Below are 10,983 nucleotides of genomic sequence, written 5' to 3' on the forward strand. Positions count from 1 at the left end.
AGCTGTGTGGTCATTGGGAGGAGCTATGTGGTCTGGGGAGGAGCTGTGTGGTCTGGGGAGGAGCTGTGTGGTCTGGGGAGGAGCTGTGTGGTCTGGGGAGGAGCTATGTGGTCATTGGGAGGAGCTGTGTGGTCATTGGGAGGAGCTGTGTGGTCTGGGGAGGAGCTATGTGGTCATTGGGAGGAGCTATGTGGTCTGGGGAGGAGCTGTGTGGTCTGTGGAGGAGCTGTGTGGTCTGGGGAGGAGCTGTGTGGTCTGGGGAGGAGCTGTGTGGTCTGGGGAGGAGCTGTGTGGTCTGGGGAGGAGCTGTGTGGTCTGTTTCTATTAACCATAACAGATGGAAAATGCTGGATCTGCCAGACCTCCTGGCAAAAGTCATAAAATCAACATCTAGAAAATAAACAAGTCATTTTTGAATTGTTTATTTAAAACCTTAAAGTAAAATCTGACATTTTATTGAACAATAGCTGTTATCAGATTTTTGTGCAGCTTTTAGCTCCTTTTGCCAACAGTAATTAAATAGTTAAGTCATTATTCATCAGGAACCACAGAGGAGAAATCCTGAACTTTTCATGAAACCATTTTCCAGATACTGTTCAGTTATTCTAAAACAATCTGGGGTTTATTAAATTGTTTCTTTAATAACCTGATTTTGTATTCCTTTGGTTTCTGTTAGATCTGGCGTAATTTCTATAGAGTTTTCCCTTTAACTGTGTAACATTTTCCCAAACTTCATCTTGTTGGAATAAATATTGAGACCTGAGTAAATCTGGAGTGATTGTCATTCTTCAGTTCTGTTTTGCCGGAGACGATTTTCCAGATTTCAGATGTTAGAGGCATGTTAACGCGTTACTGACATTGGACCACTCTATTCAGTTATTTCACTCTCAGGCTGTAAGTCCAGTCAGAGGTTAAAATGCGTTCAGTTGGGTGATTATTTTGGATGCTCCACCCAGAGCTCAGCTGCAGCAGCAGGTCTGCTCCATGCTGGCTCTGCGCTGCGGCACCGATCCATGTCTTCTGCTCTGATCCTCAGGAAGCTGCAGGAACGCTGATGCTCCAGATCCAGACGAGCTGCACGGACTCAACCTGAGCATCCCGCAGATAATCACAACCCCGGAACCGGAGCCCAGCATGCTGATGGTGCCTCAGCTCAGGTAACAGCAGCAGGCCTGCAGGGGGCGCCGCTCATCTCTACACCAGCAGATCAAAGAGACTGGCAAAATCAGGAAGAGCATTAAAATATTAAATTATGGAAAAGATGAGGAAGGAATGATGGCAACATTTATGGGTTTCATAAAAGAAAGAAGTGGGAAAATGTGAATCTAAAACAAAAAACTGAAAATCTGCAGGAATATTTTAGTTTTATTCAGTAGAAGAAGAAGGTCAGCGGGTCAGAACGGTTCTGAACTCTAACGAACATCCTGAGAGGAAGAGCGTCGAGTCGTTGACCTGCAAACGAATCATGTCTCCAAAGACATCGTCAAAATATTTGGAGATACTGATGATGACTTCTGGAAACATTTTTTTTATGTATCTTTAATAAATGATAGCAGCACAAACAAAGTCTGGTTCTGTTTGACCCTGAAAGCTGCTGGCGGCGTCGCCTCAGCGTGTTTAATCCTCCTGTCGGGGCTCAAACATCTTCATCATACGGAGAGTACAGATCCGTCTGTTTGTTCAAACTCTGGAGCCATAAATCATTTGACAGCAGCGATAGAGAGCTGCCGGGCTCACAGGGTTCTGGATGTGCTGCTGTCTGCAGAGCTGACCCGGCCGCAGGCGAGGAGGACGAGGAGCTGCTGAAGGCCCGGGCCAGTCAGGGAGACGACGAGTGAGACCTCGACCCAAGCGCAGCATGACCCTCGTCCATCAGCAGCATCTTCAACGTGTCCGTTCTCCCTGTAGGATGCGGCCGCAGTCTGCTGCCAGCGTGGCCAGCGTCACGGTCCAGGAGCGCCTCAACCAGCTGGTCGGGCTCTTCAAGGGCCGGACGGAGCGGCACAAAGACCGCCTGGCGGATCCCGACGAGTCCGAGGAGGAGAGCCCCACTGCCTGTAGGTCGGCCCGATCCACAGCCCCTCATCCAGGAAAACCTGGATCCACTGAGCCAACCACTGGATCCAGTGGGCTTACCCAAAGAGAACAGGATCCAGTTGGTTTCCTGGATCCAGTGGAATCCCTGAGGGATTTTCTGTTGGATCTCCATCCTGCTGCCTGGTGAAAGCAGACCGGATCCCTGACCGTCTCTTCTGATACCTGCAGCTCCTGCCAAAGCTCCACCGGCTCCACCTCCTCCGCCGCTGCCGCCTGGAGAGGAGAAGAAGGACGAACCGGAACCACCGCAGGAGGCGAGTCTGTTCCAGTTTGACCTCCTGGGACATCCGGTCCAACTCCCCAAGCTTCCCCCGATGCCCGACTGGCTGCGGTCCATCCTGGAGTACCGCTTCCCGTCCAGCATCGATCCATTCACTGGTGAGCTCTCCTCCCAGAATCAACCACATTCTTCTGACGATTTCCCATAATTCTTCTCTCCCCCGTCCTTCAGACCTCATCTATGTGATCTGGCTGTTTTTCGTGGTGGCGGCCTGGAACTGGAATGTGTGGCTGATCCCGGTGCGCTGGGCGTTCCCCTACCAGACGCCGGACAATATCCACCTGTGGCTGCTGGCCGACTACACCTGTGACTTCATCTACATCGCAGACATCCTGGTCTTCCAGCCGCGGCTGCAGTTCGTTCGCGGCGGAGACATCGTGGTGCGTAGACTCAGAGACTTCCTGCATCCGACGTGGCAGGAACGGCTCTAACTGGTTTCACTGGTTCTACCTGACAGTGCGACAAGAAGGACATGAGGGAGCATTACATGACCACCGAGCGGTTCAAGGTGAGAACGTTCTGCTAGAGCAGCGAACGATCCAGATTCTGGAACTTTTCTGGTTCTGACCCGTGTTCTGTTTGTTCCCAGATGGACGTCATCAGCCTGTTCCCCATGGAGATATTTTACTACTTCACAGGAGTGAACTCCCTGCTGCGCTTCCCCCGCCTGCTGAAGGTGAGGCGCTCTTCCTCCTCTCCCTCCTCTCCCTCACCCTGTCCAGGGGAAGCAGCTGATTGGTTGTTTTCTGCCAGTACATGGTGTTCTTCGAGTTCAACGACCGGATGGAGGCCGTGATGAAGAAGGCCTACATCTACAGGTGGGGACAGCATCCAACTACATCCAACTACATCCAACTACATCCTATCTCACCCAACTGCATCCTACCACATACTACATCCAGTTTCATCCTACCTCATCCAACCTCATCCAGCCTCATCCAACCACACCCTAACACATCTAACATAATCCAACCTCATCCAACTGCATCCAACCACATCCAACATCATCCTACCTCACCCAACTGCATTCAGCCTCATCCAACCACATCCAACCTCATCCTACCACATCCAACTGCATCCAGTCTCATACTACATCCAGTTTCATCCTACCTCATCCAACCTCATCCAGCCTCATCCAACCACACCCTAACACATCTAACATAATCCAACCTCATCCAACTGCATCCAACATCATCCTACCTCATCCTACCTCACCCAACTGCATTCAGCCTCATCCAACCACATCCAACCTCATCCTACCACATCCAACTGCATCCAGCCTCATCCTACCTCATCCAACCTGATCCAACCTGATCCTTCCTCATCCAACCACATCCAGCCTCATCCTACCTCTATCGTTGCCCAGGGTGATCCGGACCTCCACCTACCTGCTCTACTCGCTGCACATCAACGCCTGTCTCTTCTACTGGGGCTCCGACTACGAGGGTCTGGGATCCACCAAGTGGGTCTACAACGGGAAAGGCAACGCGTAAGAACGTCATGACATCATCAATCAGGAAGAAAATAGAAAAACATTCGACTTCATTATCAGAAATTATTCTACTGCTTTTACCACTTTATTCTCATAATAAACTTTTTATTTCCTATAATCTGTTAGTCGGCAGCTAGCTCCCTTTTCCCATGTTTCATCAGTTTGTAGACAGGAAGAACGGATCAGAACTGTAGACCCCGATCCAGTTGCTGCGTCCTGTTCTCATAATATGCATAGTTTTTCATTTTATCACAACTTTTTGTCTCCTATTGTTTTAACTTACTGTCATACAACTTTATCCTTGTAATATTCTGACTTTATTGTCATGATTGATTTTTTTAATACTCTGTCATAATAAGAAATGCAGTTTTTCTACTGACCACTAAAGCATAAATATATCAGTGATTCTTGAAAATAGGTACAAAATAGGTTTAAATTTTCCCATTTTTTTATTATTCCTCAAGCTTATGTATTCAAATATGACAAATAATATTTTGGAAATGTAAAGATGCTAAGGTACAGGCTTCCAGCTGGAACATTTTTTTAAAAATTACATTTTTAATCGACCTGACCCAGAACTTTGTGATCACCATCTGACAAAAATAAATATAAAATAATTTTAATGTCCCTATTAGTGATATTTTTACTCATTTTACAGACAAATGCTTCTCAAGAAACAAAAGAAATATTATTTAAAACCAAAAACACATAAAGTCCATCTGACGGAGTTGACACAGAACTGAAGTTGGTGACAAACTAGTGAGTAAAACAAAAAACTTGATACATGTGAAGTAATGCAATTTATGTAAAATACATTAAAATGAATTAATTGCACATTTAAGTGAGATTTGACAACAATTTCACTGAAAGAGTCAGAAAAACTGATGGAGTTGACAAAAAGCCAAACTACCTCAGTTTATATGACGTTATTCTGAAGGAGGCCATATTGTAGCTCATCAGGTCCATGAAATCTTCACATTATACCGAAATTAAGCTTTTATTTCACAAAGTTTCATCAAAGTTTTGTAAATTATCAGTTATGGTGTTGACACATCATCATTGTGACGAGCAACTTAGGAATAAAACAGAAGAAAAAACTAAAGAATAACTTAAGCTAACCGGAGCTAACTAGCCATGTTAGCAAAGGAAGAGAAAAGACGACGTCATGGGGTCCTCAGAAGGTCTGGTGCCCCCCATAATGCCTGATTTTTTTTTTTTTTTTACATTCTTTTTATGTCTGACCTGTTGACAGAAACTTGGGACAAATTTCAATGGAGTAGGAAAATATATAAAAATGATTTTTAATTCAATTTATTGATACTTTTATAATTATTTATCTCAATACTTAATTGTCATAATATATTATCTTAGTATTTCTGTAATTGTTTTAAACTATTATAATGTGTTGAGTTCTGCTCCTGGACAAGGGATTTTACAGGCATCATCCACCAACTACAATGTTTAAAATAAAAAAATATTCAGCAAACACAAGAAAAATACACATTGTTGTGCTCACATGACCCAGGTTAGTTTAGTCAGATATTTGAAAAAATTATATTTTGTGTATATTTTATTCTAATTTTGTGCTTTATCCATAGGACCTGTTTTGTCCCTATTCTCAAGAATCACTGATATGTTTTAATAAGAAATAAAAGCATAAATATATGCTTAGTTTTTCCTTTTAGTGAAATTAGTTTTGAGTTGGATATTGGATTTTCCAATATCCGCCGAGCAAGCGGCTTTTAGCTCTAGGTTGGTCCGATTTATGAGCGCTAATTTCGGCCAGCCGTTCTCCAGCTCCCTCCTCAGCGCTCGGAGGTTCACTTCACTGCAGTCGGTAGCACAGTTAAACCACTGGGATAAATTTTGTTTTGGTCTGTGGCCTGTAAAGATGGCACCGAGCGACTGCACCTAAACGCCCCACAGCGTGGGACGCAGTGACGTTGGTTCCAAAGCTCTATTGGCCAATAGTACAGGAGCTGGGCAGTTCTCCTCATTAACATAATAATGCAGCAGAAAAACAGCAAACCAAAAAACTGCAGCAAGCAGAAAAGGGACAAGCAAGAAAAGACAAAGCAAAATATAAATTTTTCTTGACAAAAACGCATGTTTAGGGGAAATAAAAAAGAAAATATATACATTACTTGATGGAAACTCGTGTAAGGAAAAGGAAAAACAAAATATATATTTATGCTTTTATTTCTTATTATGTCGGTTTTGGTCCTCCATAGAGGTCCCACATCATTCAGGCGTAAATGGGAGGATCCTGTCGGAAATGTCAGAGGAAGGAAAGTCTCTGGAGGTCTTCTACCGGATTTTCACACAGACATATAAAGAACAGACCCTCGACTGCTCCCTTCAGCGTTATGCTTGGCTGGTGTAATGAAGTATCATCGCATTTATAATAATAATAACTCGCGAAATACTTAACACATTTTCATGCTTTATTACTGGAAACATTATTCAAACACCTATCATAGCTACATTTACAACTAAATTTATTTTTTAAAGTATTAAGTTGGATTGATACACGGTTCGGTGTATTTAAATATTCTTAGTCGGGAATAGTATAGGAATTGAATATTCTGATATTGATGTATGTTGAGCATTTTACAAGCCACACAGACGTTCATATTTTTTCAAAAAAATTATTTAATAACATTAATACATATTTATATAAACACAAAATAATACAAATATATTTAGAGGGAAAAAAAGATGATCATAAAAAAATTAATACTGAATATATATTTGGTTATGCAATGTCATGCATAACCAAATATATGCACACATATAACGTGTGCTTGATCTGGTTCCGGGAAGTCCAGAACCGAATCAAGACTTGATAGGACTACACCTGGAAGAGCCAGGGCTGTGTGTGTGTGTGTGTGTGTGTGCGTGTGTGTGTCTGTGTGTGTGTGTGTGTGCGTGTGTGTGTGTCTGTGTGTCTGTGTGTGTCTGTGTGTGTGTGTGTGTGTGTGTGTCTGTGTGTGTGTGTGTTCATGTTTTCCAGCCGACGAGTTCCAGCTTCAGAGATTCAGCAGCTAAGATTGAGTCCAAAATCTGATGCGAGATTCGTCCGTGCTGTGAATCCGTCTCTCCTCATTTTCCCTTTTCTTCCTCACATCGTGTCTTTAGGAAACCTTCAAAACACAAATGGCAGATTTGGGAGCTGTCTTACTTTGACAGAATGAAATTACATAGTCATCTGTATAAACTTTGCTGGTGAATGTTATGACATATAATATATATTGTTTTATTTCTAAGGTAGGCTCTTGTGTCAGATAATCAAAATCAATGCCAGGGAAGATTTTAAGCTTTTTAAAATCTCGGTTAGCCTTCACAGGGGGCTGAACCCGTATTACACCGACCACTATAGCTAATATAGCTGGCATTTTGCCGGTGGACATAAACACAGTATACTAATATACTAATCACAAAAAATAAATGGTAATATGTCCATCTTACTTGTGAAACATTATCCCCTGATATCTGACATCAGTAGTCCGTTGATATGAACACAACATCCAGCAGTGCTGAGGCATCTTCTGCTGTTTTGGTTTAGCTAAATAGGATGGACGACCGCTCCAAGATGGCCGCCGTGTTTCCTGCACCAGAGCTGCCAATGGGGGATCTACTCTTATATTATGTCTATGGAGTTTTCACTCCATCAGATCATGGCTTGTTTTTGGACTTCCTCCAGTGACAGGAAGTCTCTGTTTCCATAGTTACATCCGATGTTACTACTTTGCTGTGAAGACGCTGATCACCATCGGAGGACTGCCGGACCCCACCACCGTCTTTGAGATCTGCTTCCAGCTTATCAACTACTTTGTGGGTGTGTTTGCGTTCTCCATCATGATTGGTCAGGTTGGTGTGTTCCGGGTTCTGGTTCTGGTTCTGGTTCTGGTTCTGGCGGACGGACTCACCTTTTGGTTCCTGTTTCTCAGATGAGGGATGTGGTGGGAGCAGCGACCGCAGGAGAAAACTATTACCGGGCCTGCATGGACAGCACCGTCAAGTACATGAACTCCTACAGCATTCCCCGGGAAGTCCAGAACCGGATCAAGACTTGGTACGACTACACCTGGAAGAGCCAGGGAATGCTGGGTAAGCAGCTGACGGCGAGCGCCTGGATCCAGAGCTGGTTCTGGTTCTGGATCCCTGAGTGGTGAGGGGAATCTTGGAGTCATGGACGTCCAGCTTCGGGACATGATGGAAAATGAAACATCTGGAAGGATAGTGTGAATGAACGCAGTGTTCCTGAATGCCTCATGATGCGTTCATGTCTCCTGCGTTCAGATGAACAGGAACTCCTGATTCAACTTCCTGCTAAGATGAGGCTGGACATCGCCGTGGACGTCAACTACTCCATTGTCAGCAAAGTGGCTTTGTTTCAGGTCAGAACCTCAGAACGACCGGACCGAAGAACCGCTGCACCGACAAACAACGATCCATCGGTTTGTGTGTGTTGCAGGGCTGCGACAGGCAGATGGTGTTCGACATGCTGACCAGGCTGAAGTCTGTCGTTTATCTGCCGGGAGACTTTGTGTGTAAAAAGGTGAGGCTGCATGTTCGCGGCGCCGAGCGGGCCGCGGGCGGCGCCGACGGGCCGCGGGCGGCGCCGACGGGCCGCGGGCGGCGCCGACGGGCCGCGGGCGGCTCTAAGGAGCTGCTGTGTGTTGCAGGGGGAGATTGGACGGGAGATGTACATCATCAAGCAGGGGGAGGTCCAGGTGGTGGGCGGGCCAGACCTGGAGACCGTGTTCGTCACCATCAGAGCCGGTTCCGTGTTCGGAGAGATCAGGTCAGAACCTGCAGCTGCACGAGAGATGGAACTGGTCCGAATCCGGTGGAGACCGACTGGAACCTTTAGATCTACTGGAGATCAACAAGATGAAATTGGATCAGAACCAGTAGCTCTGGCGCCCCCTTCAGGACAAACTCTAAGATTTTACTCAACCAGGAAAGTGATGACTGTGAAGGTTTTTCTCTGACAGCTGTCCCTCTCTCTGATTGGTCAGCCTGCTGGCGGGGGGCGGAGGGAACCGGCGCACCGCCAACGTGAAGGCGCACGGCTTCGCCAACCTGTTCATCCTGGACAAGAAGGACCTGGCAGAGATCCTGGTCCACTACCCCGAGTCCCAGAAGCTGCTGCGCAAGAAGGCCAAGTAAGACCCGGACCGGACTGGACTGGACCAGAACCGGACCTGTGACTGGTTCAGCTGATACTTTGCTGCTTTATTTCCTGTGTTTCATAAATGAGAAGTTTCAGCCAGCTCTCACTTCTGCGATGCGTTTCGGTGATTCCAGTCGTTAAAATGGTTGAAACACTGAAGCAGCGTCTCCAGAACGCTGAGCTGAAACCAGGTTCTAGGTTTTCTGCAGATTTTGGCTGCTTTCAGTTCTATATCCAGTAGGTGGCGCTGTTTGGTGAACAAGGTGCTGATTGCTGCGTCAGAGGAATGTCAGAATCATTCCTGAATGTTTATGGATTTCTTTAAATCCTCCCTGAAAACAGCATCTGGATCAGAACCGTGATCCGGTCAAAGGTCATAAGGGTCTGATGATGTCATAACGCATCATCACTTCCTGTTCCTGTCTCAGGAAGCTGTTTAATGATTTGATTAGGCCGGTTTGGAGGTTCATTGCTGAAGGTTCTGGGAGCCAGTCTAATCCGGGTCAGAACCAGCAGGTTCTGGACTCTGGACGTCTCAGTCATCTCTCCTTCCTCTGCCCTCAGCAGGATTACTGTAATCAGATCAGGCTCTGGTTCTGACCGGGTCACAGCGGGTCACATGACCAACAGAATCCGCTCTGGTTCTGCCAGTCAGATGCTCCAGCTGCCTGTCTGTCTGTCTGCAGGACGATGCTGACCAAAGACAAGAAGCCGGAGGAGAAGGAGACGCGTAAGGAGGTGGCCGAGGTCATCCCCCCCCGACCCGACACCCCCAAACTGTTCAAGGCCGCCCTGAAGGTCACGGAGCGCGCCGGCATCGAGGGAACATTCGCCAAGATGAAGAAGGTTTACCAACCGGCTGAGGGCCAAACAGAGGTAGGGAGGGAAGGAGGTAGAAAATCAAGGAAGGGACGTAGGAAAGGAAACAAGGATGTTCCTGTCAGCTGTGATGGTTTCGATGAAAAAAACGGCAGAAAGCCATCCTCCATCTTTGTTCCCTCAGGCTCCGCCCCCCATCTCTCCGGTGCCTCCCCCTTCTCCGATGCACCGCCGCTCTCCGGTCCCGCGCTCGGCTCCGGAGGACAGGGACGAGTCGGTGGCAGAGACGGCGGACAGCTCTGTCATCATCAGGATGACGCCGCGGCAGGAAGGGGAGGAGCTTCTGACGGTGGAGGTGTTGGAGGAAGGAGCAAAGAGGGAGGAGGAGGAAGAGGGATGAGGAAGCTGCAGTACCGCCTTCGGCCACATGGGTAGCTAACCGGCCTCAGAGGGGGCGCTGTTTCCCCAGGAGAGGAAACATCAAAATAACAGACTCAGTTTCCCAGAGTTCATAGCTTTTGTTCTGCAGTCTGCCTCTGAACTGAAGCTTTTAGATGCAGTCTGGTGTTTATTAGAGAGGATGAGGAGCGGACGATGAAGAGTAAATAATGAAGATCAGCGTTGTTTCTGAATCAATGACGATGTGCTGAAAGATCTGCGGCTCCAACACAATCATCCTGAAAATGTTTTCTAGTTTTATTTTCCTCAGAAATATATTTTTAAAATGTGTCTGACTCTCTGAGGGTGTACTTACTTACTATAATTAACTCAGTCAAAGGCCTGCTGACAGGAGCAGACGAGCTGCAAACACATGAATGAACTCCCAAGCAAAAAAACAAAACAAAACCATGGGAATTAGAAGCAAAATGGAAAATTCAGCTGAATGTAAAACCAGAAGCAAAAATTAAAAAAACTGCAACCTGGTTCCACCCAACGGAGTCCTCCAGACCACTAGGGGGAGTCACATGGGAACTTATCCTGTCACAGGATGAACATTGGAGGTAATTTACAACAGCAGCATATCCACATAGGTAATATTACCAACTGCAGACTCCCCCTGGTGGTCTGGATGACCTCTGCTCTGTATCGTGAGTTTGAAGTGTTTTATACTTCCTG

General features: G+C 46.3%; 1 protein-coding gene across 1 annotated transcript in view; it reads left to right on the forward strand.

Moving 5' to 3' along the window:
• cngb1a (cyclic nucleotide gated channel subunit beta 1a) overlaps positions 1–10,596 on the forward strand; it is a 29,387-nt gene extending 18,791 nt beyond the window's left edge. The window contains exons 23-39 of the mRNA XM_088004579.1: positions 1,037–1,157; positions 1,766–1,834; positions 1,909–2,057; positions 2,266–2,475; positions 2,549–2,757; positions 2,835–2,885; positions 2,967–3,053; positions 3,131–3,195; positions 3,744–3,866; positions 7,598–7,739; positions 7,820–7,979; positions 8,172–8,269; positions 8,347–8,430; positions 8,558–8,676; positions 8,894–9,040; positions 9,735–9,924; positions 10,052–10,596. Coding sequence (XP_087860705.1) covers positions 1,037–1,157; positions 1,766–1,834; positions 1,909–2,057; positions 2,266–2,475; positions 2,549–2,757; positions 2,835–2,885; positions 2,967–3,053; positions 3,131–3,195; positions 3,744–3,866; positions 7,598–7,739; positions 7,820–7,979; positions 8,172–8,269; positions 8,347–8,430; positions 8,558–8,676; positions 8,894–9,040; positions 9,735–9,924; positions 10,052–10,267 — 2,240 coding nt within the window. The 3' untranslated portion in view covers positions 10,268–10,596. The remainder of the gene's footprint in view (positions 1–1,036; positions 1,158–1,765; positions 1,835–1,908; positions 2,058–2,265; positions 2,476–2,548; positions 2,758–2,834; positions 2,886–2,966; positions 3,054–3,130; positions 3,196–3,743; positions 3,867–7,597; positions 7,740–7,819; positions 7,980–8,171; positions 8,270–8,346; positions 8,431–8,557; positions 8,677–8,893; positions 9,041–9,734; positions 9,925–10,051) is intronic.
• The last annotated feature ends 387 nt before the right edge of the window (positions 10,597–10,983 follow it).

Source organism: Poecilia mexicana, unplaced genomic scaffold (genome assembly GCF_051168715.1).
Source record: "Poecilia mexicana isolate PSO_F unplaced genomic scaffold, ASM5116871v1 scaffold_3, whole genome shotgun sequence".
Taxonomy (NCBI): domain Eukaryota; kingdom Metazoa; phylum Chordata; class Actinopteri; order Cyprinodontiformes; family Poeciliidae; genus Poecilia; species Poecilia mexicana.